Here is a 27,680-nt window from a genome sequence, read left to right as displayed (position 1 = left end):
CTTCCTATACAAGCACTGCATGTGTGCACCATTCTCTCTCTGTGGCCTCACCCCTCCCCCTTATACACACACACGCACACACAGAAACTGATGTAAGTTCCCCTATCTGCCAGAGCCAGTTCTTCCATTTAAGATGCTGACTTGTTTATGTAGACGCAACAAGTGATTTTTTTTTTTTTTTTTTCTATTCTGGGTGCTACTTTGTCCACACTAGTGCAGGCCTTTCTCTCGCTATATGCCTCCTTAGTGGCAGGTACATGAAATCTGGTTCTGCTGGTCGGCGGTCATCATATATCCTCGGAGAGGGGCTTGACTGGGTCGGACTTCCTGGGTGGGGGGGGGATTAGTTCTGTGGATGGCTGCGAGTTGAACACTTCATCTAGGACAGAGAGGAAGAAGAAGAAGAAGAAGAAGAGAAGGAGGATTAAGAGTGGGGGGTCAAGCATGGAGGTATAGGGACACTGTACTCAGATGCCCGGCAGGAGGAGGAGGAGGAGGCCGCTGAGAGGTAGCACCCGCAATGAACAAGACCAAGAGGTAACACAAACAAAAAGTGCATTAAAACTTGTGTACAGAGGTTTTGAGGTCATGACTCATAGAGTGCATGGGAGTGGTTTTTTTTTTTTTTTTTTTTTGGGGGAAAAAAGGTGTTCATCTGTTTGGCTTCTGATGTTTGTATCAGCTATTTGAGTGTTGCAGTGCAATGTAGTATCATAGGACAGGTTGTACACACACACATGCACGGTCACAGCTAATTTATTTGCCCTACATAACAAAATGTCACATTGGCTTTTTAGTTCAACATTCAACAGTCACACAGGCTTCCTGAGATCACCTTTTAAAATTGAAAATATTAACAACGCCCCCAAAAATAAAATGCTGAACCGCAAACATTTTACGTGAAAGAAATAAAAAAGAAATCTCATGCACACCACTAAGTAAATATGTCACAAAAGGTTCATATACTTATATTTTGATGATCTTGTCTAGATTTACTCGCAAAGAGACATAATCAATGTTCAGTCTGGAATTTTTTTATGTGAATACAAAACATTTCAGTCTAATGAATGGGGACAGGTGCAGGCACCCAAAACGTAGTCCATTGTACCTTCTGCCAGGTAACGGAAGAGCATTTCATTGGTCTTCCTACCACTACACAACAATGGTATAATTAGCCAATCAGAGATATGTCATTTGGAGTCAATAAATAATTTTCCGCCCAGTAAAATTGAAATTGGATGATTTCCCATGAGACAATTGATGTTCTCACGCAGTGGTTAGCTTGTCTGCCTCACATTTGAGAGTTGCTGGGTTTCAAACTTAAGCACTAACGAAAATCTATGGTTTCTTTGTAATATTATTTATTAACTTGGGTTTTTTGATGTGACTGCAGGAAGTCCCTCTTGACAAACTTTGGTACTAGTTTTGCTGCTGCTCTTGTGACCGCAGCTCTTATCAGATGCCGTGCCATCAACACACCACGGTAGTCACAATGATGCGTCAAACCTCAGTTTTAATCCTCATTGCGCAAGGGACCATGCAATACATTTTTAATACTGTAAGTGGTTGTTGGAAATGATTAGCCATGTTATCATGCACTTTTATTTTCAATCAGGGCGGCACGGTGGTGCAGCTGAAGAGCGTTGGCCTCACAGCTCTGAGGACCCGGGTTCAATCCTACCTCTCCCTGTGTGAGTTTACATGTTCTCCCCGTGCCTGTGTGGGTTTTCTCTGGGCACTCTGGTTTCCTCCCACATTCCAAAAATGTCCCGAGGTGTGATTGTCAGTGCAACTTGTCTGTCTGCATGTGCTCTGCGATTGGTTGGCACCCAGTTCAGGCTGTACTCCGCCTCCTGCCCATTGGCAGCTGGGATAGGCTCCTGCACCCCCACGACCCTTGTGAGGCAGGGTACACCCTGAACTGGTTGCCAGCCAATCGCAGGGCACATGGAGACAGACAAGTCGCACTGACAATCCCACCTAGGGGCAGTTTACAGTCACCAATAAATGCATGTTTTTGGAATGTGGGAGGAAATTGGAGTGCCCGGAAAAAAACCCATGCAGGCACGGGCAGAACGTGCAACGTTCACACAGGTGGGACCAGGATTTGTTTACATGTTTTAAGAAATTTTGCCAAGTGAGATTTTCTTGTGTTGGGAACCATTAATCCCTCCATTTATTGAGCTGGTTATCCTCACAAGTCTGCCAGGAGTGCTGGAGCCTATCCCAGCTGTCATCAGGCAGGAGGTGGGATACACCCTGAACTGGTTACCGGCCAATCACAAGGAACAGAGACTCACAATTGCCCCTAAAGTCAATTGAGAGTATCCAATGAACACGTTATTGGGATGTGGAAGGAATCCAGAGTCCTCGGAGAAAAGCCACAAAGGCACAGGAAGAACATGCAAACTCCAGTTGTGCCATTATGCCGCCTGTTGAGGAAATAATTTTTGCTTAATTAAGTCATATATTCCTCATTCCCTAGTTTTTACAATGAAAACATCTTTGTAAGACAGTAAAAAAAATGAAGTGTTTGTTAGTAAAGTTGTTCATTAAAGATAGCAGCTGTGTTTACGTGACAGTAGTGTATTTCCTGCAGACTATTTTTATGCCACTTCCTTAAAAATGGTCTCCATGGAGCTACAAAACTTCCAACTTAGACTATTTATCTTACCTTTAACTCATCTTGGTAGCATATGGAATTTCATCTTCCTGAGTCTTAAATCTACAAAGTCCAACCACTTTCTCTTTCTGTTTCCACCTTGTAACCAAACATGGAAATATGGAAAATGTTTGAATTTTTCAAAATCTGTTAATTGCAATGGAGTTCGGAGCTTCAATGACACAATTTGTGAGCCCTAACCACCCATCCACCCTTAGCCACCAGCCTCCATCCCCACCATCAACACTTACACTCACACTACATTCACACACACACACACACACACACACACACACACACACATACACATACACATAAACCGATGAAAAAAAATATATAGTAGACCATATGGTTTCCACAAAATATATTTAATTATAAACATTTGATTTGAAAAAAAGCAACAGCAAAGAATGATTATAATTATTAAATGAACAGATGTTTTTTCACTACATTGCACAAATATAACATATTTAATGCAACATTAGTGCAGTTTGTGCTTTTTTATGATAAATAATTAATATTAAAGAAAAAAAATGAAATTTTAAATAAAGCTAAAATTGTCACAAATGGATTGAGACTGGAGCCAACAGCAGGTGGAGGCTGAGCGGTTGTGATGAACAGTTTGATGAAAAGGAAAATGGAGCCGGTCTTTGAGATACGCTGGCGGGTTGTTGAGACAGAGAATGCGTCGCAGCAAGGGTCGAGGACAGGCGGATGGATTGGCGGTGAGGTCGCAGAAACCCACTTGGCGAGGAAACACCGAGAACAAGGAAAAATACAGAGGTCCGCACGATGACAAGGAATTGCATAGATTACCTGGGAACTGGGGAGCCGTTGTAACGGTGCAGAAGCTTCAATACCCTGGCGACGACTTCCAGGATCAGGAAAGTTTAAAGGGGTTAGGTACCGAAGGGTGACTGGTGACAGGTCTGCAGCCTTTGCAAACAACAGCTAGTATTAGTGCAGCACTAATGAGCGAAAATGGAGTTGAGAAGACTCAATGAATAGTGTACTGCCCTCGGGTGAAGCTGCACGATGACTATTCTATTAACATCGTATGATTGACTTTTAAAGTTTGATTTTGCTTTTTTAACAAAGTTGGTCACAATAATCTGTCTTTTTGGAAAGAAGCCTGGTCAATACAGTTTTTTTATTTACATATATCATCACTATATGTTTTTATAAGGTAAAATATTATGGAATGCTATTTTACCCCATTAAAATAAATATTACAATAACTTTTGTTTTTTTTGTGGAGGCTGGAACAGATTGATGGCCTTTCCATTCATTTCAATGGAAAAAAGATGATAAGAGATACAGACTTTTTGTTTTGAGTTACGAGCATAGTCATGTAACAATTTAAACGTGTCTCAAGCCGCCATTGTTCATTAAAGTGCCACTGAGACCCAAATATACATTTTAAAATAGATATTGTTACGAAAACTACATATAGTATTCAATCCAATAAATGTACAGAAAAAATGAGCGGAGAGTGTGTCATTAATGTGGAAAGTTGCAGACGTCTCACTCAACATCCCAGTGGCGGCCGTATTGCCTGCGATGTCGTCTACAGATGTCACACTGGGACAGTCGCCATAGAAAACATGCTGCTATGGCAGATGAGCAAGAGAGATTTTCAAAATTTTCTGACGCCCCTTCTGAGAAGAAGAGAACATCTCAAAATCGAGTGACCGGGGCCACATTACTCTATCATTTCGAGGCCTATTTCAATGATGTGCAATTACTTCTGACTAACAACAGATGGCAGACGGACGAGGAAAGACAGGCCTACAATTGTTCGATTTCCAAACGCTTTTACAAGTCTTGTGTCTGTGGCGTTCTCAAGATGACCCATGCCAGGCGATGTAACTACTTCAGGCTTGCCCAGACACTGGTAGGGGGGAGCGGTCCTTTCTCCTCCCCGCCAGCGGTGCGACAGCACAGGCCAGCCAGCCAGCCTCCAGGCACCACCCACCTCCGCGTCGGGGCTGACGGCAGCTAACGGTGATATGACTTGGCTCTTTTCTTACGTTCTGAGAGGAGTATTACTTCGTTACACGCGGACGGAGCTTTTTATTATTGGTGCTTTCGGACAAGTTGTTCCAGTTTTAGTGGTGAGTATACGTCATTTGGCTAGTTAGCTCACGTTACGCACTACGAAACTCTCTTTGTACTTTGTATTTTGTTATTGTTTTTGTGTTGTATTGTATTGTGTGTGTGATTAAATTGTCTTGAACGCAATACAAGTGCTTTGTTATGTCTTGCCGGTTTGACAAAGGGGATTTATTCTAAATTATCACGTAACATATGCTATAAACTGTGAGACAAATTAGTCCCCCCCAACTTTTTTTTTTTTTTTTTAGTAGCTCGATACACACTTACCTGTCATTTTCAACACACAAAGCTATTGTCCTTTGCACCTGTACAATCCATTTTTCACGACGAATCAGGTCTTTTAGAAAAGTGTGAAGAGTGAATCCATCCTCCCAACGTTCGAGCAAAAATCCAGCAATACAACGAGCTGGCATTTTGGCTAACATGCAGAAAAAACTGGTAATTCCTCGACGCTACAATAGGTATAAATTCTCGACCCCACTACTGCAAAAAACGTCACTTCCTGGTTCTTCCACAACCAACATAAAATCCTAGCGAGACTTTCCTTGGCATGAGATGAAAAAAACAATATGTGGCAACATTTTGGCTTGCTGTAAAAAAAAAAAAAAAAAAAATAAATAAATGGATGAATCCATTCCGGATGATTATTTTTGGTTAAAAATATACTAAATTTTATATTTTAGGTGTCAGTGGCACTTTAAGGTCAGATAAATATATTCAATTTGTAAATAATGCATCCATTTGTAAAGAAAATTTCATTTGAGGAAGACACATAAATGCCATGTAAATATAGCACAGTGAGACAAAGATGTGTACTTTAATACTGTATCGCAAATGTGTCCTGGGATTATACCATTTTATAGGCTTCATGCACCTAGTGTTATGTAGCAGTAAATGGATGAAAGGAGAAGAAGTGTCCCCTTCATGCAGGTTGTGAGTGGGTCACAAAGGGAGCTGGGGGGCACAATCTCTGCCTTCAAAGAAGCTTCAATTAATCAATTAAGGACAGAAAGCGAGGAATTTGTGCTTGCCTGTGTGGAAACAGGAGTGGGAAGGCAGCAGAATTTGGTGAGAGCGAGCTTCTGGCTCTCTTGCCAGGAGTCCTTACATAGATGGGAACCACAAAGGGGGGGTTTCCAAAAGGGAAAGAAAAGGGGAAGCAGTTTTCTGACTTCAATAGTGTACTGAGGGATGAAGAAAGAGGAAAGACACCGCTGAGGAAAAGCTCGAGAACTTCCTCTGCCAGTACTCCATTGAGAGCAACACAAGTTAATTCTCAAGATCTTTTTCACCTGCTTTGTGTGTGGGTGCATGTGGTGTCTCGACAACGGGGAAACCCCAAAACAAATGTCATCAAGAAAAAAGAAAGAAGAAAGTACTGCAGTACTATCCATCCATTTTCTTTGCCGCTTATCCTCACTAGTGTTGCTGGGAGTGCTGGAGCCTATCCCAGCTCCCACCGGGCAGGAAGCAGGGTACTCCCTGAACTGGTTGCCAGCCAATTGCAGGGGACATCGAGACAAATATCCGCACTCACAATCACACCCAGGGGCAATTTAGAGTGTCCAATTGACATTTTTTTTGGGATGTGGAAGGAAACCGGAGTGCTCGGAGCAAACCCACCCAGGCACCGGGAGAACATGCAAACTCCACACAGGGAGGGCTGGGATCGAACCCGCGTCCTCAGAACTGTGAGGCAAAACGCTTTCCAGCTGCTCCAGCGTGCCGCCCACCCTGAATTAGTCACCAGCCAATTGCAGGGCACATACAGTAAAAGCAAAAAACCAATCACACTCACATTCATACCTACAGGCAATTTAGAGTCTCCAATGAATCTAGCATGCATGTTTTTGGAATGTGGGAGGAAAGTGAAATACTGTACCTGGAGAAAACCCACCCAGGCAAGGGGGGAACATGCAAATTCCACCGGATTTGAACAGAACAGAACTGTGAGTCACCCACCATGCCGCCCATACTGCATATCAATTTCATATACAATATGTAGCATGCACACTCAGTATGTTCGAGATGTAATGATAAGTGTACATTCACTTCACCTGGAATAGTTTTGATGATGAAGATTGATAGTTGGACTCTCTTACTTACCATTGCCTTTCTGTGACTCCTTCAGTCTCATGTCGCAACCTGCTGATGACACTTTGACTCACTGGCTGCTTCCTCTTTGAAGCCTTCCAATGAGGACGAAGAGGACTATTTCAATATCACTTCTAAATAAACCAAGAAATGTGTTGTTCCATTCATGGATCAAACACCTCTCGTGAGTTTTGTTACACAGTTGACGTGCATTCAAAACTGGAAAGAAAGATAATACATTTCTATAAAGCCTTTTGGGTTCATACTGATCTTTCGCCCAAAAGACAAATATTCATAACTTTTCGGGAGGATTTTATAGATTGGATTGAAGTTACTTTGCTGTGACTCTCTCCTTCCTGCGGTAGAAATGTGAATGTAGTCATCAGTGAAGTGACATGCAATAATTCACAATTTCTTTGTGCGTAACCATACAAACATGCACACAAACGGCCTCATACACACACACACACATAGGTTAAGAGAAGGGGATGTAGGTCTGGCCATTCAGGGAACTTGTCGTCATTTCTCTGAACTCATGCAGTTTCCTGGTAATGTCACAATATTATTTAGCAGCAGTAGTGTTGCAAAACACGCACACACATTTCTACACACTCAAACACGTTACGCGGGACACACTGCAGCCAGACAAATATCGCAACAGGACATTTCATAAGGTTAGCAAAATCATCGTATGATAATATTTTCCTCAAGATGACATTGTGGTATATTTTATTATAATTAAGGAGGATGCATGTGTGAATTTGTTTCCACAATCTTTGAAGTGTTTTTGTAATTTATTTTTCTTTGGCTTAAAAGCCAGGACACAATTTGGGTGAAGTTCATACATCACTGAACATTTTTATAATATGCTTGTTTATGTTTATTTCTCGTTTTATTTTATGGGTAAGATGATCACAAACCACACAAAAATAAAATTACAAAATTAGAACTCTTTCTGTATTTCGCCCTTTTAATATATTTCATTTCTTGGACTAAGTGTGCACAATCATCCCTAATGAATAATGAAGATAACATTTTGATTTATTTATTTGTTAATGTAATTATTGATAGCACAAATCATCACATAAATCTGAAATCGCTGGATGAATACAGTGTTGCTATTTTATTATTTATTTGTTTTTACAAAATGGCATATGAATACTGGAATAAAACCCTATTTTGATGATATTTTCTCCCAACAAAATGTCTTTGTTCTTACATGGGTTTTTGAAAATCTGTTTTTATCCTCATGGGCTGGCAAACGGTCCAGGCTGTACCCTGCTTCTCACCCAGAATCAGCTGGGATAAGCTCCAGCCCGCTCGTGATCCTTGTGAGGATAAGAAAGGAAAATGGAGGGGTGGATAAGCAGTACGTACCTCGCATTATCTATATATTGTATATGCAGTATTCAATAAACCTATGTATTTGATTATCATAAGGACAAAGTGCACCCACCCATCCATTTTCCACCCCACTTATCCTCACCGGGGTTACAGACATGCTGGAGTTTATCCTAGCTGACTGTGGGTGAGAGGTGGGGTACGCCCAGAACTGGTTGTCAGCCAATAGCACGGCACATACAAACGAACAACCATTCACTCTCACTTTCACACCTACGGACAATTTAGAGTGTCCAATTAATGTTGCATGTTTTTGGGATGCGGGAGGAAACTGGAGTGACCGGAGAAACCCCACATAGGCACGGGAAGAACATGCAAACTCCACACAGGTGGTGTTGGGGTTTGAATCCTGGTCCTTAGAATCGTGAGGCAGATGTGTCAACCCCCTTGCTGTCTTTTTTTGCTCTGTGTGTGTGGGGGGGGGGGGGGTGGCAGTGAAATGTCTCTGGCATTTAGGGTTCGTTCTATTTATGAGGGGACTTTGGAAAAATTCTTTGGACCCATGAAGTTTGCGAAGGCCCACTCTTGATCACTGTTCATGTGACTCAATGTTATCAGGTCTCACACTATGCTCTACTTATCTCGCACCTACTTGTTCTCAGGAAGCCCAACTGCGAGAGTCCTGGCGTGCTGAAGAACAGGAAGTTGGTGCCGCGCAGACGGAACACATGTCCCAGTCCGGCAGACATCAACCGGGCTCTACAGGGCCCCTCGTCAGCCCCCAGCGCCAGCGCGGCCAGCCTGGATGAGCTCATTCTACGCTGCCTCGGCTACTTTGGTCAGTTGCACGCATTTCATCACAATCTGGTTATGTAAATGAGGGCCGATACACACAAGTGGGGTGCATATTGGGGGGGCTTCCAAAGACAATGAAGCTTTTTGTTCTGCCAAAGGGGTCTCAAACTATTTGCAACCAGGGATCTCGTACAGGAGAGAAATGTTTCCGATGACCTCGTCGTTATCCAAAACATTGAAAATAATAACTGCCAGAAGAATTAAAAAGTTGCTTATTTTTGGAAAAAAAAACCTTCCAATTTTCTAAGAATACAGTGGTATTTTTTCCTTTAAAAAAAAACCTAAACCCTAACAAGAAAAAAGATGCATTTCGTCAGGCCAAATGTTATTTTTACAAGATAAAGTTGGATTGTTATGAGACTAAAGTCAAAGTTTAGCAAGGGAAGGAATTCCCTTTTTAAGTCAATTTCAAATATATAGCTGTAGTCACTTAATAGTACATGTTTTTCTTCAAAACAGCTTTATTCTATAAAAATAAAGAGGCCGATCTTCCCGCCTTTTTTTCTAAAAAAATAAATAAGATTATTTAGTCCTTTTGTTTCGATTGAAATGTAAGGCATCCATGGGAGGATGTCAGCTTTATAAGATGATATGATATAGTTGAGCTTTTAATTGGCCCAAAGCTCAAGTAGTGTAAAGTCGTCTGTTTAGTTCAGTCATCAAAGTACAAATACAGTACCACCAGTTACAAGGACTCTAGTGCTTTATGTCAGAATTACTGAATTAAAAGTTCAAGATGCATAATACATGTTTTTAATCCATCATAGCACAGTTATTATGGTTTATTTGTAATTAACCTAGTATATTTGCATGTAATTCATTTGAAGTTTGTTTTCAAACATTGAGGTTTTTTGTTGTTTGTTTGTTTTTACTACTTTTTTAAACAGCAAGACAGTGGGGGACTGGTTATTTACATCTGCCTGACAGTTCTGAGGAGCGGGTTTCGAATCCCGGTCTCGCCTTTATGTTGTTTGCCTTTTCTTCCCATGCCTGTGTGGGTTTTTACACCTGTTACTCCCACATCCCCAAAACATGTGTGGTTGGTTGATTGAAGACACTAAATTGCCCGTCGGTGTGAATATGAGTGCAAGTGATTGTATATACAGTATGTTCCCTGCGATTGGCTGGCGACCAGTTCTGGGTGTAGCCCGCCTCTCGTCCGAATATCGCTGGGGATAGACTCCAGCACGCCCGCAACCCTATAGAGTCTCAGTGGTACGGAAAATGGAATGGAAATGGGAGGATTTTTGAAAACATCCATCCATCCATTTTCTTAGCTGCTTATCCTCACAAGAGTCGCGGGAATGCTGAAGCCAATCCCAGCTGTCATCGGGCAGGAGGCGGGGTACATCCTGAACTGGTTGCCAGACAATTGCAGTATACAAATGAATAATTTATCCCATATTATTTACCAGACCTTTGAGTTATGACTCATGACCTGTGGAGGTCCAGGGACCCCAGTTTGAGGAACACTGTACATCTAGCCAACCATTTTAGCTCTCCTGCCACATGTCATCAAATGTTTTACATGGTGACGTCACATCTGATTTTCAAGAGTTTTTTTTCATGTTGGACTCATTACGAAAAGGTGATTTTGTGATTTTCCCCACACACCAAGTAAAAAAAGTATTTTGATAATAATTGAGTGCCAATTACATACATACACAACTTCAATTGAACATTAAATTTAGTCTCTGTTATGCTTCCATGTCAGATTCAGAGGGGAAACTGTGCAGCCCCCGAGGGTCCCACATGGTCCAAATGATGCTGATGATGCACAGTTGGGTGGTCCCATCACAGACTTTTGCCAAGAAGCTCCTCGCCTTATATCCTGGTGGGAACAGGGTGCTACTCCCCGATTTAAAAAATGGAGAATATTATTTAAAAACATGATGTAAAATTACATTATTTTATTTTAAAAATAAAATGTTTAACAGAAAAATCAGACCATTTAGTCGAATTTAAGACCAGTCTGTTATCTGTTGAAATGCAAAAACATTTATAATTAATGTTTCTTGACGGAAAAAAATATGCATTGAATAATTTACGGATTGTTAATTTTAAGGAAACTCAAATTTAACATTTTAGGGGCAACAGTAATGTTGGTCTTAAACGGTGTAGTACAAACTGAGCAAAAATTGGACAAGATCAAAGTTAGCAAAGGACTGATTATTGGCTGCCTCAAATGGGGCTGATATCGTACCGTAACGTGCTAATTGCCATCCAATAATTTGAAGCATGTGATGATCAGTTCCTTGACTAATTTAAGTTCTTTTGCATCTTTATCATATTTAAAGGAGTCAGATCATCAAACCAATTCTAATGATTCATTTGCAGTTCAATTCCATTTCCTAAATGATCATTTTATTCCTAAAGGGAACAAATGTCACCCATCCATCCATCCATGCATTTTCTTCCACATATCCAGAGTTGGGTCACGGGGGTTATACAGTATATACTCATCGACTTTTAGGGTCTCTGAGCACTGCTTTGTATGGTCCCTCATCTTGTGCCCCAGGTGACCCTACCAGAGACATACCCCCTCCCCCAACAACAACTCAGCTCCCAAGATCATGGGGACACACAAACCCCTCGACCACAATAAGATGACAGCTCAAGTAGGGGGTTCTTTGATGTCACCAGTGGGTTTTGCCTTGCCTTCTTTTATCCATTTAATGATATTGGCTCTGACTGTGGTTTGCTGGTGTCCAAAACCCTGGAAATCGCCTTTTAACTTTTACAGACTGAAATATTTCATTTATTTTGTTTCTCCATTTTCCTTTTTTTTTTTTAATTTAGATCTGGTAGCCTTCTTCACTTTTGTGATTTTTTTTTTGGGGGGGGGAGTCAACAAAATCAAAAAAATAATTGTTCATTATTGAACTAGGTTGGGTGGATTACTTTCACTCAAGATAAACAGGTTTCAATGCGTTTTCCCATGAATAATAATAATCATTTAGAATGTGCATTTTGTATTCACCATTAGTGTCATAAGTGTGGTACGGTTGTGCAGCTCTAGCGCTAGAGTGTTGGCCTCACAGTCCTGAATTCCATTCCCAGCTCTGCCTGTGTGGAGTTTGCATGCTCTCCCGTTGCCTGCGTGGGTTTTCTCCGTTTTTCTCCAACATACTAAAAACATGCATTAATTGGAGACTCTGAATTGCCCCTGGGTGTGATTGTGAGTGCGAATGTTGTCTGTCTCCATGTGTCCTGCGATTGGCTGGCAACCAGTTCGGGGTGTACCCCGCCTCCTGCCCGATGACAGCAAAGATTGGCTTCAGCACTCCTGCGACCCTCGTGAGAAAAAGCAGATCAGACAATGGAGAAATGCAATAAGTAGTCCAAAACTCCGAAATCAGGTATCAGAATGTGTTCTCCTTGACTCTCTCTCACGTACAAGGACTGCCCCGCCGACAAAAGAGGCCTGAGGCGGGGTCAAGTGTGCCACCTGGTCAGGTGAGTGTAACCTCTCCATTCCTGACAGAACCGGTTTCTTCACACTCCCTGTTTTGTGCTTACTAAACACACTCTCCTGTCGCGCCCCGGCGGCCAGGACCTGGATCAGCCAGTTCCCCGCTGTGTTCGAGGCTGACCCCCTTCTGGAGCAGACCATGGGGGACCTGTGGGCATTAGTACGGTCGGACGGGGAGGAGGCGCAGATCATCGACACTTCCTGCATGTGAGATTTTTTTTTTGGGCCACTTAACTTCTGCACCGACTTGTTTTTAATCAGCATTCAAATCTCCACTTGTGCCTTCTAGCGCGGTTAATGTTAATGTTCTCATTGTGGTTGTGTGGGTTTTCCCCAGGTCGATGTTTACAGTCCCATGTACACTGGTTTCGATTACGTTACCTTTATAACAATGTTTTCCACATAACTGAGCCGAGCGACATATTTTAATGCGAGTACAAAGGGAAAACCCACACAAGCACAGGGAGAACATGAAAACAGCGGCCTCTGTCGGTCACCATGCTGCCATGCTGAGGCACCCTTAAAATGAACCCCAGAACCCCGAAATTTTTAAAAGGAAAAAAAGCCGCCCACATTGGCCCAAAAAATGTTTTGTTCAACTTTATCCCTGCCACCTCTCCTGGACTGGGCCCCGAGTGCTTAACCTGCACAGAGCATTAGCTCCGTTCGTGTGATATGGTTTAAGTGCCTGCCTCAAACCAGGATATTTGGTATGATCCTTGACTTGAATTACTCAGTACATACAACACACATTTAAAATGACTATTCGGCATTTTTGCTGCATTTAATCATTATTCACAGCTTATGTTGTAAGGTAGGAATTAGCTGACTTTTTTTCTCGTTAGGAAATGATGTAGGTGATCGGACAGCACCACTGTCCTTCGCTCGTGAGAGAAGTTGGTTGTTGGTGCCTGTGAGAAGACACTAATGTAGAAAAGTTTCAACAGCTTCATTTAATTAGCTAGTTCAATTCAAAAAGCGGAAATATGATAGAGATCCAGTCCAGAGTGAGATATTTCATTTTGAAAAATATATATATGTTGTGGTACACACGCCCAACTTTGGTGCGGGAAGCGTGAGTTCAAGTCCCGCTCAGTGATGATGTCGATATGTGCCCTGCGACTGACTGGTGACCAGTTTAGGGTGCAGTCTGCCTTTCGCCTGAAGTTATCTGGGATCAGCTCCAACGGTTAAATCGCTTTGACCCTGTGTTTTCCCAGAAGCCCTCACGTCAACGTGTCACGGGCCCCCTCGCCTTCTGTGAAGAAGAGGAAGGTGTCCCTCATCTTTGACCACATGGAGGCTGATGAGATGGCCGAGCACCTCAGCTATTTGGAGTTCAAGAACTTCTGCAGCGTTTCGGTGAGACTGGGGAGCGACCTGAGCACTTGTTTTTTCTTACAACACTTTACTTGAGTTATTAAAACGGGTGCTGACCGTGAAAATTGATGCTTACTTATGTATGCGACGATTTCGGTGCTCTCGATTGGTCAGTTTCTGGACTACCGAAGCTACGTGGTGCGAGGCTCGGTGCGGGACAACCCTGCGCTGGAGCGTTCCGTCATGATGTGCAACGGGGTGTCCCAGTGGGTCCAGCTCATGATCCTCAGCAGACACACGGCCCAACAGAGAGCTCAGGTCTTCACCAAGTTCATCCACGTGGCTCAGGTGGGACACCGAGTGAGAACATTATCTTCGTCTTCCTCCTTCCAGACGTGATTCCCAGGGATATTCGCAGCAGGGAAGTTATGTTTAGACAGTCATTTGCTATTAGCGCCGCACGATATTGAAAAAAAAAATACATTGCATTATTTTTTTTTACTTGCAACATTGTATATTGGGATGTGAAAACACAGGATAACATACTCATGACCTGAAAAAACAGCTCACATTGCTCTTTTTCACTCCGTATTTTTTGGACAATTTGCATTAGTTTCAGTTCAAAAGAAACTCGACATGAAAGTATACTGACTCATTTGTGTAACGTCTACTAGTATTTAAGAAACACTGCAGCATAGATCACTTCACACGTCCTGGGGTGTACGTGTCATGGAAACAATGACTACCAGCTTTGGGGCTGTAAGTCCCCTGCAATTTATCATCACAGAATAAAAATACAGTACTCCTCCACTACATTGGGGTTCTTGCTTCATGGTTTCCCTATATTGTAAATATTTATTAGTTGTTCCGCTTTAAAGTTATATGCTATTTGTACAATATTTTTTGTTTTATCCAATTCTTTTGAGCTCTATCAGTATACAGTACTGTACATCAGTAGGGTTTAGGCCTGCCTCGATAGCAATTGTTTTCAAAAAATATATTTTCAGAAAACCGGCGGCACGGTGGAACAGCTGGTAAAAGCGCTGGCCTCATAGTTCTCAGGACCCGGGTTCGATCTCGGCCCCACCTGTGTGGAGTTTGCATGTTCTCCCTGTGCCTGTGTGGGTTTTCTCCAGGCACTCCGGTTTCCTCCCACATGCCAAAAACATGCAACATTATTAGGACACTCTAAATTGCCCCGAGGTGTGATTGTGAGTGCGGTTGTTAGTGTCTATATCCCATGCGATTGGCTGGCAACCAGTCCAGGGTGTACCCTGCCTCCTGCCCGTTGACAGCTGGGATCGGCACCAGGCAGTAAGTCCTATGATACTTTGGTACACTGGTTCCACATTGGCTGCTCTGTTTCTACTCAGCTTCAGCTCTGAACACTTCAACCACTAGGAGTGGACCAAAGATGAGAAATGGCAATAGTGAATGCTGAGGAGTGATTCTGCCACATTGGGAAAGAGAAAAGTAATGCTTCAATTACCCCCAATAGAGTATTTAAACACTGGTTACACGTGGGTTTATAGCAGTTCTCATTAAAGCATGACTGTATGCTGAAGATTCAAAGTTTGACTAGAACACAAAACATGTTGATATATGAGTAGAAGAAAGAAATTAGTTTGGAGGTGATTGTTGAATATACAATGCACTATGACTGTGCAATCTTGTGTTCCCTCACTACAACGCGGTTCACTCTACGCGGCCTCGCTATTACATGGATTTGTGCGTGTGATTGTCTGTGTGTGCATGTGTATTTTTTTACATTGTAGCAGGCTTTTTTTTTTCACAGCATATGAATGAGCATGGTGTTCTGCACAACACCTCTCACCTGCACAACACATCGCAATTTTGTAGAAAACGGTGATGCCTTCCTTGTGCCTCGGCGGCGGTACCGGTGCTTAAACAAAGATTACAGATAGAGTAAAACATACAGGCGCCATAAACTCCTGCGATATGAAGGCACACATGAAGCAGAAACGCTGGACTGTTTTGTTCAAATATCCGGAACTCTTATTTTTTTGGCCGTAATGAGTTAACGTCCAGTGATGTCAGTAACATTGTCACTGTTTAAACAATATATCATGCATCCCTAGAAATACAAACCCCAATTGCAATGAAGTTGTGATTGTGTAAAACGTAAATAAAAACAGAACAGCCAATTTGCAAATACTTTTCAACCTATACCCAATTGAATTAACTACAAAGACGTGATCTTTATTGTTCGAACTGGTCAATCTTATTTCTCCTTATTCACCTGTAGAATGTTCCAAAAAGATGTTTTAGCATTCCTCAACTTTCAGTTTTTTGTGGCCCTTCCTTCCATCTTTTTTTTAATGTGTTGCTGCCATCAAATTTAAAATGAGATAATGTTTGCACAAACAAAATAATCGATTAAATAACAGCTCTTTGTATTGCGTTTACTTGACTATTGCTTGAAAAGGATTTGCAAATACTTTTTTGTTTTTATCTGTTTTATTAAACACCCCAACTTCATTGGAATTGGAGTTTGAAGTTTTAAATCGTAGCTAGAGTGTACCACAAACTGTTATCTGAAAAGAAATGTTTTTCATCACTTCAAACTCATTTTACAACGTTCTCCTCTGTATGTGCAGAGACTCCGAGCTCTGCAGAACTTCAACACGTTGATGGCTGTCACTGGAGGCCTCTGCCACAGCGCCATCTCCCGTCTCAAAGACACGTACACCCTCCTGCCTCCTGATGTCACCAAGGTACTAAAGACCAGACGATGCTAGACTAGGTTAGACCAATTTAGATTTGACCAATCAAGACTAGACTACGCTAGCCTAAACCACACTAAACAAGGCTAGATTAAACAGGAGTCAAATAATGTATATTAGATTAGAATATAGGAGACAAAACAAGACCGGACGAGACTACTCCAGACTAAATTAGACGAAACAAAACTATTTTAACTATACTACAGTATAATAAACAAGACTACTGTACATTCACCTAAACATGACCAGACTCAACTAGAATAAAATAAGAGTAAAACTGTGGGCAATTTTGTCAAATTGTGAGATTTTAGCATTTATGTAAACACCGCCTCCTCCCACTCTGTCACCAATTTTCTGAAACTATTGGAGAGTCTCAACCTCACCTATCACAGTCTTGCCTCAGGCCACATCCTAGATCTGGTCATCACAAAAAGTGCATTCAACAATAACCTCCTGGTATGTGATCTGGCCATGTCTGAGCATGAGGCCGTTTCCATGGAACTACCAGCCCTGACACCCCTCAGTAGGCTCAGGAGTCGTCAGTTTTTGGAACCTCAAAAACATAAACCTCCAGCATCCCTCCTCTGGCAACACCACGCTATTAGTCGCTGATTACGGGGATGCTTACAATGCATCACTGAGCAGCCTTTTGGACTACCATGCCCCTGTTGCACAGAGTCACCTTCACCCAGACTGCCCCCTGACACACCACTGAGCTCATAGGGTGCCACGAATCTTTGAAAGGCCTTTCAGGAACACGGGACCATTTCAGGGTGTACAAAACAGGCTACCATGAGTATCAGAAAGCCTACAGCTGAGGTATTAAGATCAAGGACCAGGACCAGAGCAGGATGAAAGTGGAAAATATCCTCTGACCCTGTTCTCCTCTCCAACGCTTTTGTCTCCTCAACCCAACTGTTGACTTCTGGCCAGAACCACTCAGCCTCTCTGCTCTTTCACCAAAGCTTCCAAGTAAGAAGTTGATGGCATTGTAAAAAAGATGAAACCCTGTACCTGTCCTTGATCCATTTCCCTCATCCCTGATAAAATTACACTACACTGTAATAAGTCCACTCATCAGTCTTTCCTTCCAAGCTGGACCAATAGCATCCATCCATTCCCAGTACCATTTATCCTGTTCAATATCGTGGGGCCTATCTCATCTGACTTTGGGCAAAACGCCTTGAACCGGTTGACAGCAACTCAGTCGCAGTGTATGTAAAAAGACGGATAAACTTCTTCTAAACTACGAATAAAATTTACCATTTGTGTCTTGATTTCTCTACACTAATCATTTGGTACCTCTTTGTCTTGAGTTTCAGCCTTTTTCAGGACCAAATAATAATTGTTTCTTTTAATATTATAGTGGCAGTGCCCATTTATGTCTTTGCTTCCTATACAACCCACAGGATGTATTGCCCCGTAAACAGCAGCGGAGACCTGTTAGATAAGGAATTGCTCCCAAGAATACAATTGCACTCTTTGAGAGCAATATGGTAGCTCAATGGGAAGGTGGTTGAAGCAATCATTCTCTTACATGTATTCTCGTGTACTGTACTGTAAAAATGTCTAAATAAGATGGTCTTAAGAAACATCAGCACCTTCTCGCACGTTGTTTTCAGGCGCTGAGTGAGATGACGGAACTGCTGTCGTCGCGCAGCAACTATAGCAATTACCGCCGTCTCTACAGCGAGTGTTCCGGGTTCAAGGTTCCGATTCTGGGCGTCCATCTCAAAGATTTGATCTCCCTCAATGAGGCTCTGCCCGACTACGTAGATGGGGACAAAATCAACCTAAGCAAGCTGCAGCATCTTCACAGCAACGTCAACGAGCTTCTGGAGCTGCACAGACTCACGCCGCCATTCGAAGCCAACAAAGACCTCCTGCACCTGTTGACGGTAGGAGGCCCAGATCCGGTCCCAGGCCCAGACCCCCCAAGGAGTCTTGCTGGAATATCGCCAATGATGTCTTTAATGCTTCAGCTCTCTCTAGATCTCTACTACACTGAGGACCAGATCTATGAACTCTCCTACACAAAGGAACCCAAGAACCCCAGGATCCAGGTTAGTCACCTTCACACTCAACAAGTGTAGTCAATTGTAAATGGACTGCGCTTATGTAGCCTTTTTGTGACCGTGATAGCTTGGTATCGTGACGTTAGCATTGTTGTGGGCATCATTATTCTTACAATAAAGTATCAACATTTTATCAATACATATTTCAAATATTGGTGTAAAAACGAAACATCTTTGAAGCCCGAGTTTTGGTACTCCTTGAACTCAAACGACAAGATAAGAACTTGGAGTTTACGGTCTGATTAAAAAAAAAAAAAAAAAAACGCAGCAGGTCATATGTCGCTATCATGATCTGGCTTCATCTGACTAACGTCCAGTATGACCTCATTCTAATCTCTCTCCAGCCACGTGACACTCTATTGCAATGAAGTCCACAAGCTTTTTGTTAATGTGGTTCTAAATTTTGCTGAAGAAGTACAGTTTTAAAGATGCTAAGAAACAAATGATAACTAATTGCCAACCAGTCTCATTACAGTACTATTTTCAAAGATACTAGAGAAATTTTGTAATCAGCAATTTTTAGAAAAGGACACATTTTTAAATGATCAACGATACAACTTTTGCAACAACAGATCTACATCTATAAGATTTTGTACAGCAGCAAGAAATGATCAGAAGGGAAATTCCATCAGTGTATTCATTGACTAATAAAAAAAAATTGCTCCAATGAAAAACTTTTTATGACAGAATACGTTATGAGGGTTCTGTAACAATCTCGATTTCATAGCTATTTAAAGAATAGACTTCAACATGTTGAAATCAATGGCTTAATGCCAGATTGAAAAAACATCTTGTGGACTTCCCCAAGGCTCAGTGTTTAGGCCCAAGTTATTTAGCATTTATTGAAATCATCTCCGGAAAGTATCACAAATTCTGAAGCTACTCATGTTTGCTGATTAAACAAATAGTTTGTGCACCAGGCATGATATTAACAAAATAGTTTGAACAGTAGAACAAGAATTGATCATATTAAATGGTTTGTTTAATGTGTTCCCTGTGATTGGCTGGCAACCAATTCAGGGCGTACCCCGCTTCTTGCCTGAAAATAGCCGGGGTAGTCACCAGCATACCCGCGATTCCGGTGGGAAGAAACAAGTTCATACCTCATGTTATCGAAGTTTCATCATTGTTGTGGGCGAAATACTGTATGGTGATGTCGTCATATCACGGTATTATCTTAAATGGACAAAAAGATACTAATATCAGAGTATCATCGTACCAATATACAAAAGAAAAATTGGGATATCATGGTGTGGTGGTACGTTTAACTTAAGGATGTTGTCATTGATCTTTGGTACACTTACATCTAACGAGCGCACACATTTGGGTCGGCGGTGTGGGCGTTAGCTCCGCAAGAAAAGCGCACCACACCAGAAACTGGACCACATCAAAGTGCAAAGTTGTAACCGACTTGCTTCTCTCTCACGGTTACAGCCCGTCACTCCAGTTAAACCGCCAGTGGTGGCAGAATGGGGGTCAGGGGTCACCCCCCGCCTAGACCCCGACACCATATCAAAACACGTCAAACAGATGGTGGATGTGAGTATAACGTGTGTATGTATATGTAATGTTGTATGCAGTATAATGAAAGAGCATTTCAGTACACGTGGCAGTATCTCACTTTTGTGTTTATGAGAGCATTTCTGTTTATTTGTGTGTATTGTACAGTATAAGAGCATTTCAATACTGTGTTTAGTGTCTGAGAGAGAAAATTCCGTTGTGTGTGAGAGCAGTTTTGCAATGCATGCAAGCGGTTCATTAGTGTCAAGAGTTGTGTAAGCAAAATAAAATGTTCGATGCTCTGAAACAATACTGAACCGCTTTCACTGACAATTGAAACACTTTCTCACACCATTGAAACGTTCTTACACAACTAATCCTAAATTACTACTGCATTTGCCACTGACGGCTCCTCTCTCAGTCAAGCATACACACGTTTTTCACTTCACACTTGACTCTTTCTTTGTGTCGCCCCCTTTAGTCCATCATGAAGAATTACGACTACAAGCAGGATGGTTACATCCTTCTGGAAGACTTTGAGAATATAGCCGCCAACTTCCCCTTCTCCTTCTGCACGCAGCAAACTGACAGGTGACATAATACTGGAGCGGAAATGTGCTTTAATGGCACACGTACATCAATAAGTGTTCATCAATAAATATCCGACTGGCAGCCACGGTGGATGACTGGTTAGCACCTCTGCTTCACAGTTCTGAGGAAAATGTTATAATCTGGCCTCGTCTCTCTAGAGTTTGCATCTTCTCCCCATGCCTGCGTGGGTTTTCTTCGGATACTTCAGTCTCCCCCACCCCCCTCAAAAAAAAAAAAAAAATGTATGATAGGTTGATTGAAGACTCTAAATTGCTCCCTTGGTATGAATGTAAGTGCAACTATTGTCTGTCTCCATGTCCCTCCGCCATCGGCTGGCAAACAGTTCAGGGTGTTCTGCCCAATGACACCTGGGATTACCTCCGGCACTTCCGTGACCCTTGTAAGGATAAGCGGCTTAGAAAATGGATGTTTGAAAGGGCGATCCTGTACGTCACCATAGAGGTTCCAAAATACAAGACAACAGAGCAGGTCTAATCTTGTGCTCAAAAACAGAGCATCCACTTAATATAACCTTTTGTCCCAAAATTCACAATTACAGCTTCCAAAATTTCAACATCTAAATATTTTAACCATCCGCTTCATCCCCGTTCCCTCAGGCAGGGTCAAATCAGCCGCGAGGAGATGACATCGTACTTCATGCGCGGCATGTCAGTGTGTGCCAAGCTGGGCTACAACTTCAACGACGCACACAACTTCCACGAGACCACATACAAGAGGCCCACCTTCTGTGACACCTGCAACGGCTTTGTGAGTCTTGGGCATCCCGTCATAAAAAAAATCATGCAAATCAAATCTTCACTGAAAAATAACGTGTGGTATCCTGTCATAGCTGTGGGGGCTCATCAAGCAGGGCTACCACTGCAAAGGTAAGCAAGCGTCGCACGTATTCATCACGAGTGCGCTTGCACGTTCAAGGCCCCAAAAGAATAATCACAATCATAATAAATCATAATAATTAAAGCTACTTTGGGGAAGATTGTGTCAGGACTCCTAAAATACATCAACTGTCACCTGGATACAAGCGTTTGCAAAATTTGGTTTGTTCTAGTACATAAAAGAAGAATTGTTGTATGAATAATGATCATTAAAGCAAATCTTCCCCAAAAATGGCTCTTCAAAATCAAATGGCTAAGAACCTCCAGGACAGCTAAAACATGTCCCGTGGGCAAAATGTATTTGTTTGAGTATGTTACAGCCCCCCCACCCCCCAAAAAAATGGAAATAGTATTTGCTATGATAATAATAAAAGCTGCAATTTCCTGAAAAAAAGGTGCCTTCAAAATAAAATGACTAAAATATGTCTATTTTTGCTCAGGTGCATTTGTGAGTTTTTTTTTTTTTTTTTTGTGCATTGGGCCAACAAAATTAGAATAACAATACAGTAATAATTACTATAGCTGCAAATGCCTCTAAAAGGCACCTTCAAATTAAAACTGGCCGACTACTTTGGGACAGGTAAAATACATAAAATACTGCCCAGATATAAACACATATTTACTAAATTTGATGAGTTATTGAAATAATACTAATAATGATCATTAAAGCAAAATAAAAGGGGTGTCTCAGGACAAAATAACCGGCTAACGGTACTTTTTACAGGGTGTCCAGTGGCAATGTATTTTAGAGTATGTTCAAGCCCCCAAAAGAAGATTAGTAATCATAATAATTAAAGCTCAAGATCCCTTAAAACAAAAATACCTTCAAATCAAATTGCCCAACTGTCGTGATGCTTTTTGGGGGCATTAAATGTAATGATACAAATAATAAGATTGATAAAAGGGTGACTTAAACCCAAAATGGCGACAAAAGTTTGATAGTGTCATTGTTTTCCAGCCTGCCTCTCGTGAGTTTTTGAGTTGGTTACAGCTTCCAAAAGAATTACAGGAATAACAATAATAATTAAAGCTGCACAGCACTTACAAGTCAAAATGGCCTATAACCTGTGCCTGTAAAAAAAAAAAAAAAAAAAAAAAAAAAGACTTTCACCCATGTTGGTTTTTATGTCATTTTTTAAAAAATATAAGTTGATCAAAGAGTAATAATAAATAAAGCCAAATAAAATGTACCTTCAAAACGAATTAGTTGACTACTAGTGCATGTTCTTTATTGATTTTCATTTACTGTAATGAAATTCCGAGCTGGTTTAAGGCCGGATATGATAACTATAATGAACCAAATCTTAAAAAAAAAAAAAAAACTTCAAACCAAATTAGCTACTCGTGTGTTAAAGAGCAAGCATTGATTTTTATTGGATGCTAGCGAGTATGTTAAATGTCTACCGACATCCCTATACATTGTAACATTCATATTGTTATTAAAAATACATATTATTCACTTCAATGTCTATATGAAAAAATAAATATAAGCACAGAGCGTGTCATCCATCCGGAAAGACGCGGAAGTCTCACTCGACATCATGCCTGCTACGTCATTTACAGCTGTTATACTGGGACAGTCGCCATTGTGAAGATGCTGTGCCAGCGGCTATGGAAGACGAACAACAGATTTTTGCTTTTTTCTAACGACCCTTCTGACACGGAAGCTTTTTTTGAAGAAGAGAACATCTCATAATCGAGTGAAGTGACCAGGGCAATATTACCCTATCGTTTTGAGCCATATTTAGATGATATGCGAATCACTTCAAACTAACAACAGACTTCCCGACAGTATGTGACGTACTCAGGAGGACCCATGCCAGGCAAAGTATCTGGCCGGAGGGGGAAAGCGCTCCTCTCTACTCCCGCACGCGACCAAACTGACCGATCCACCTTCGCGGCAGTAATGAACAATGCCGCGGCCGCGCACATCGACATATTGAGCACACTTGACTTACGTACTTTATTAAGTTATTATGACGCGGTTCTTTCATTACTGCTGAGAGGATTACGTCCTCCTCCCTCCCCCCAACTATTATTTTTTTTTTTTTAAACTCTATACACACCCACCTGTCATTTGAAATCCACGAAGATCTTCCTTTGCACCTGTGCAATCCATTTTTCACAATCAACTGGGTCTTTTGGAAAAGTGTGAAGAGTGAATCCATTCTCCCGAGTGTTCGAGCAATATCCAGCAATAAAAAGAAACGGCATTTTGGCGAACACAGCTACGCCGGTAAAACTCGTATAAATACGAGCCTGCCAGTGTTGAAGTCTGGGAAAAACGTCACTTCATGCTTCTTCTTCTTCAAAACGAATGCCTCGAGAAGATTTTCATGGCGGGAGATACAAAAATGCATATACGACAACATCGTGACGTGTGGTGAAGAAACGGATGGGTCCATTCTGGCTGCCTTTTTTTTCTTCTTTAAATTAAAAACATACTAAAAGCCATGCCATACATGTCCGTAGACCTTTAAAGCCACCCCCCCCCCCCTTGCTCTAAAATAATACAAATAATAATATTTAAACCTTACAAACCAAATTCAGCAACAGCATGTCCGTGTCAGACCGGAGCTACTTGATTCCTGTGTCTGCTATCACGCCGAGTTTTTCAGTTTGTTAAAGCACCCAAAAGAACCACAACAACAATAACTAATAACTAAAAGTTCATTTCCTGTCAGGCTGCGGGATGAACTGCCACCGACACTGCCGGGATTTGGTGGGAATCGAGTGCTTGAAGAAACACAAAAACACCAGCGGTTCTTGCCCGTGCACCCCTTCCGCTGACTCCCGAACCAAAGGGAGCATTTGGAGTAGGTCCCCCCGCACCTCTCCCCCTCAACACCATCCACCCCACCAGCTCTGATTTCTACATCCCAACCACGCACCCTTGTTTCCACCCATCAGGTTCCGAGGAGGACGCTTTTGTCTTCCCCCATGGCAACGACTCGGACCACCACAAGGGTTGCACCCCTTTCAGAAAGAGCGGAGACTCTATGGGTCTGTGGGATCGCTCCACACAGACGGACCCCGGAGTGTGGACCCCCCAGGAGAAGCGGGAGCGTAGGGTGTACACCCACAGCTCACCTGGCCAGGTGAGACACCAAACTGACAGGGGAATACCTAAAGTACCAAATACATTAGTAACTTTGACTTACAGTGGATAGAAAAGTCTACACACCCCTGTTCAAATGCCAGGCTTCTGCGGAATCAAAAAATAAATAAATAAATAAATGAGACAGAGCCCAAAACCTTTTCAATTGCCAAAAAAGAAATACTGTATTTTCAGGAGAAGTGGAAAAAAAAAAAACACAAATGAGATCACGTGGTGGAACAAGTGTGCACACCTTACCTGGGGATGTGTCACATTCAAACATTGTTAAATGTGAGTCAGCACACACTTGCGGCCTTTTAAAGTGCCTTTGATTGACCCCAAATGAACTTCGGCTTTTTGAGTAGGCTTTTGGACAGGGGTGCGTATTCTTTATATCCATTGTGCAAGTTTGATTTCAACTTATTGGCATGTCACATAGATACTGAATTTAAAACCACAAGATTTTTTTTTTTTTAAACCTCGTGATGTTGTGAACTGAATCATTAGTATGAAAGCACGACTGTACATTAGTGTATTATTTTCTATGATGAAGTACTGATCCAAAGTATGAGACGCATGCTCTTCGCACTTTTTGCAACAATGGGACTGCACGTTGTAACCTATATTAATTTCACCATCATGAATTTCTTATACAAAAATATCTTTTTCCAAAATAAAAGATTTAACGGGAACAAAGTTTTCCCACGACAAACGTTTGCTGTACTGAGAAAAATATTTTTAAGATCATTTTCTGAATGTCTTTATTCTTCTTGTAAGTCCTTTTCACCTTGTAAAATGTGTGCTCTTGTAAAGATTACAATGGGGTCTTTTTTCCTGACTTACAAATGTGCAATTTTTTCTCAGTAATAGGCAACTGTTAATTAGAATTGGGAAAACTTTCTTCTCTACAATCAAAAGGCTTGAGAAGCCTTGGTGTGTGTGTGTGTGTGTGGCCTTTGCCACTCGTGTGAAATAAATGAGGCGGTTTTTTTTTTGTTGTTTGTGTGTCAGGCCAACACGCTGCCTCCTCCGAGGAGTCGTGGGTGCTCCATGCCGGTCTCTTTCCTGCAGGAGAAGCTGGAGGAGATGCACCTCTGCAAGGAGAAGAACCGGGAGCCCGATTGACCCCCGCAACCTTTTCTCACCATCCAGAAAACGAACATTTCACACAGCAAATGGACTCCACGGGTGTGTTTTTGTCAAGATTCTGGTTTAAATTAAGGACATTGTCGTCTCTGGTGCTGTTTCTTGGGAATATCAAGCAAGCTGTTTTCTGATCTGGGATCGAGTCTGTGAAAACAAATGAACCACAAAATTGAAGCAGAATTCCCAGTTTGTTTTGTTTTTTTTTTAAATGTGGAAACTACCACACAAAAAAGCTTTGTATTTTCAAGGATGTATGTGCACCCACCCCCACACACACTTTTCATAACATCGAGGATTGAGATTTATCACACACTACTACTACTAGACATAACTGGCCGGTTTTGAGGGGATGGATCTGTCTGAAGGCAGGCACCCCCTCCCATCCCATATACTGCCCAACTGATTGCGAGTAGGGATTTCATTGTAATGAGAACTAGGGGAGGACATGAGACCCCCAAAAGACAATAAAATCATGGATTGTATTTTCCCAAGTGGAAGCAGCACTTCATCACTGGGCCGCCAAGTTACTCTTTGCCAAATTGTGCGCGGTTCTGTGGGTGTGGCGCACAAAAGATGCGGAACCGATCCAAAAACATCAATACATTATTGTAAACGGAATTGAACACTTTGTGACTTTTTCCATTTTCACAAAAGATTTCTTTTTCAAATATTGTTGCAAAGGTGTACCTTGGACTCCGCACTCTCAAATGTGCACCCAAAAAGGTGGCCTTTTATTGGGGTCAAAGGCACCCCAATGCAATGATTTTAAGTACAAATGGGCCTTAATTCATGGAAATGGACTAGTCAGTAAGGTTTCTTTTCCTGCCAAGAATAAGAGCCCAGTACACCACATGAATCATTGTTGCCACATTAAAATCATAACCAATAAAGCTAACTGCATGAGAGACATTCAAGTAACTGTAAAATGTAAATAAACACAAAAACAAGCAAACAGATGATACAGCAAGGAATTACCTCAAAGTAAAGGTGACAAGTTGCATCTGTGTACAACTTTTTTTTATTGTATAAAGACCAGACAATGATCAACGCTTTCACACTGGTAGAAAATAAATCATTTGAGACTGGGGATTTCAACTACAATTAGCAATAGGATAGATTTAAAAAAAAAAAAAAAAAAAAAGCAGCTACTCAAAAAGTAACATTTGAATACAACAGCATCTAAAATGGCGGTTATGTATGACTGAAAAAGAAAATGTAAAAAGCATGCTTTTGTCCACTCCCTCCATGTCTAAATTTTTTAATGCTGCAAAGAGCCTTTACTCTTATCCACACAAAGCAAGGGTTGTTAACACGGGGCTTGCTAGCATCTATCACCACGCCAGCGCATTACATAAAATTGATCTAGAAAAGGAAGGTGGGTTAAAAAAAAAAAAAAAAAAAAAAAAATGGTGAGGAATTAGGAGGGGGTCATTACACGGGAAGAGCAGGTGGGGTGGAGAGCTACTGGGAGCCAGAAGATGAACCTTGGCTGCCCTGTCCAGGGTAGCCGCCGTACTGGCTGTAATACTGGTTCCACTGGCTCTGGTTCTGGTAGTACTGCTGCCACTGCTGAGCGTACTGTGAAGGGTACGTATACACACACACACACATGCACACACACACACACACACACACACACACACACACACACACACACACACACACACACACCACACACACACACACACGAGCGCCATAAACACAAACTCAATACAAATACAGTGCAATGCAATGTAGTAAGCTACTGGGACCTGTCCAGCAGAGCAGTATTG

General features: G+C 41.8%; 2 protein-coding genes and 1 long non-coding RNA gene across 6 annotated transcripts in view; 1 reads left to right on the top strand and 2 right to left on the bottom strand.

Moving 5' to 3' along the window:
• The first annotated feature begins 120 nt into the window (after window positions 1-120).
• On the top strand, window positions 121-27,068 carry rasgrp4 (RAS guanyl releasing protein 4). Of its 4 annotated transcripts, none has more exons than XM_061826809.1 (17): window positions 121-537; window positions 8,875-9,050; window positions 10,782-10,893; window positions 12,461-12,523; window positions 12,621-12,746; window positions 13,760-13,901; window positions 14,034-14,207; window positions 16,478-16,594; window positions 18,226-18,501; window positions 18,586-18,666; window positions 20,113-20,217; window positions 20,660-20,769; window positions 21,387-21,537; window positions 21,620-21,656; window positions 24,350-24,481; window positions 24,576-24,763; window positions 25,774-27,068. In XM_061826809.1, exons 1-17 carry the CDS (start codon window positions 521-523, stop codon window positions 25,885-25,887), a joined length of 2,121 nt encoding a protein of 706 aa, XP_061682793.1. In that variant the 5' UTR covers window positions 121-520; the 3' UTR covers window positions 25,888-27,068. The 4 variants fall into 4 exon arrangements, with proteins under 4 accessions (XP_061682793.1, XP_061682795.1, XP_061682794.1 ...); XM_061826811.1 differs by lacking the exons at window positions 121-537; window positions 10,782-10,893 and adding exons at window positions 4,485-4,666; window positions 12,299-12,364 and having other exon boundaries at window positions 12,468-12,523; XM_061826810.1 differs by lacking the exons at window positions 121-537; window positions 10,782-10,893 and adding exons at window positions 4,485-4,776; window positions 12,299-12,364 and having other exon boundaries at window positions 12,468-12,523.
• On the bottom strand, window positions 3,074-5,284 carry LOC133504516 (uncharacterized). The gene is made up of 3 exons (XR_009796001.1): window positions 5,045-5,284; window positions 3,479-3,598; window positions 3,074-3,406 (listed from the first exon to the last, which is right to left on the bottom strand). It is a non-coding gene; the product is annotated as an uncharacterized LOC133504516 (long non-coding RNA).
• The window catches only part of hnrnpul1 (heterogeneous nuclear ribonucleoprotein U-like 1), a 52,942-nt gene continuing 52,169 nt past the window's right edge, over window positions 26,908-27,680 (bottom strand). The window contains exon 16 of the mRNA XM_061826807.1: window positions 26,908-27,486. Coding sequence (XP_061682791.1) covers window positions 27,370-27,486 — 117 coding nt within the window. The 3' untranslated portion in view covers window positions 26,908-27,369. The remainder of the gene's footprint in view (window positions 27,487-27,680) is intronic.

This window comes from Syngnathoides biaculeatus, chromosome 8 (genome assembly GCF_019802595.1).
Source record: "Syngnathoides biaculeatus isolate LvHL_M chromosome 8, ASM1980259v1, whole genome shotgun sequence".
NCBI lineage: Eukaryota > Metazoa > Chordata > Actinopteri > Syngnathiformes > Syngnathidae > Syngnathoides > Syngnathoides biaculeatus.
The sequence above is the reverse complement of the archived record's forward strand: the minus strand, read 5'-3'. Positions and strand labels throughout refer to the sequence as shown.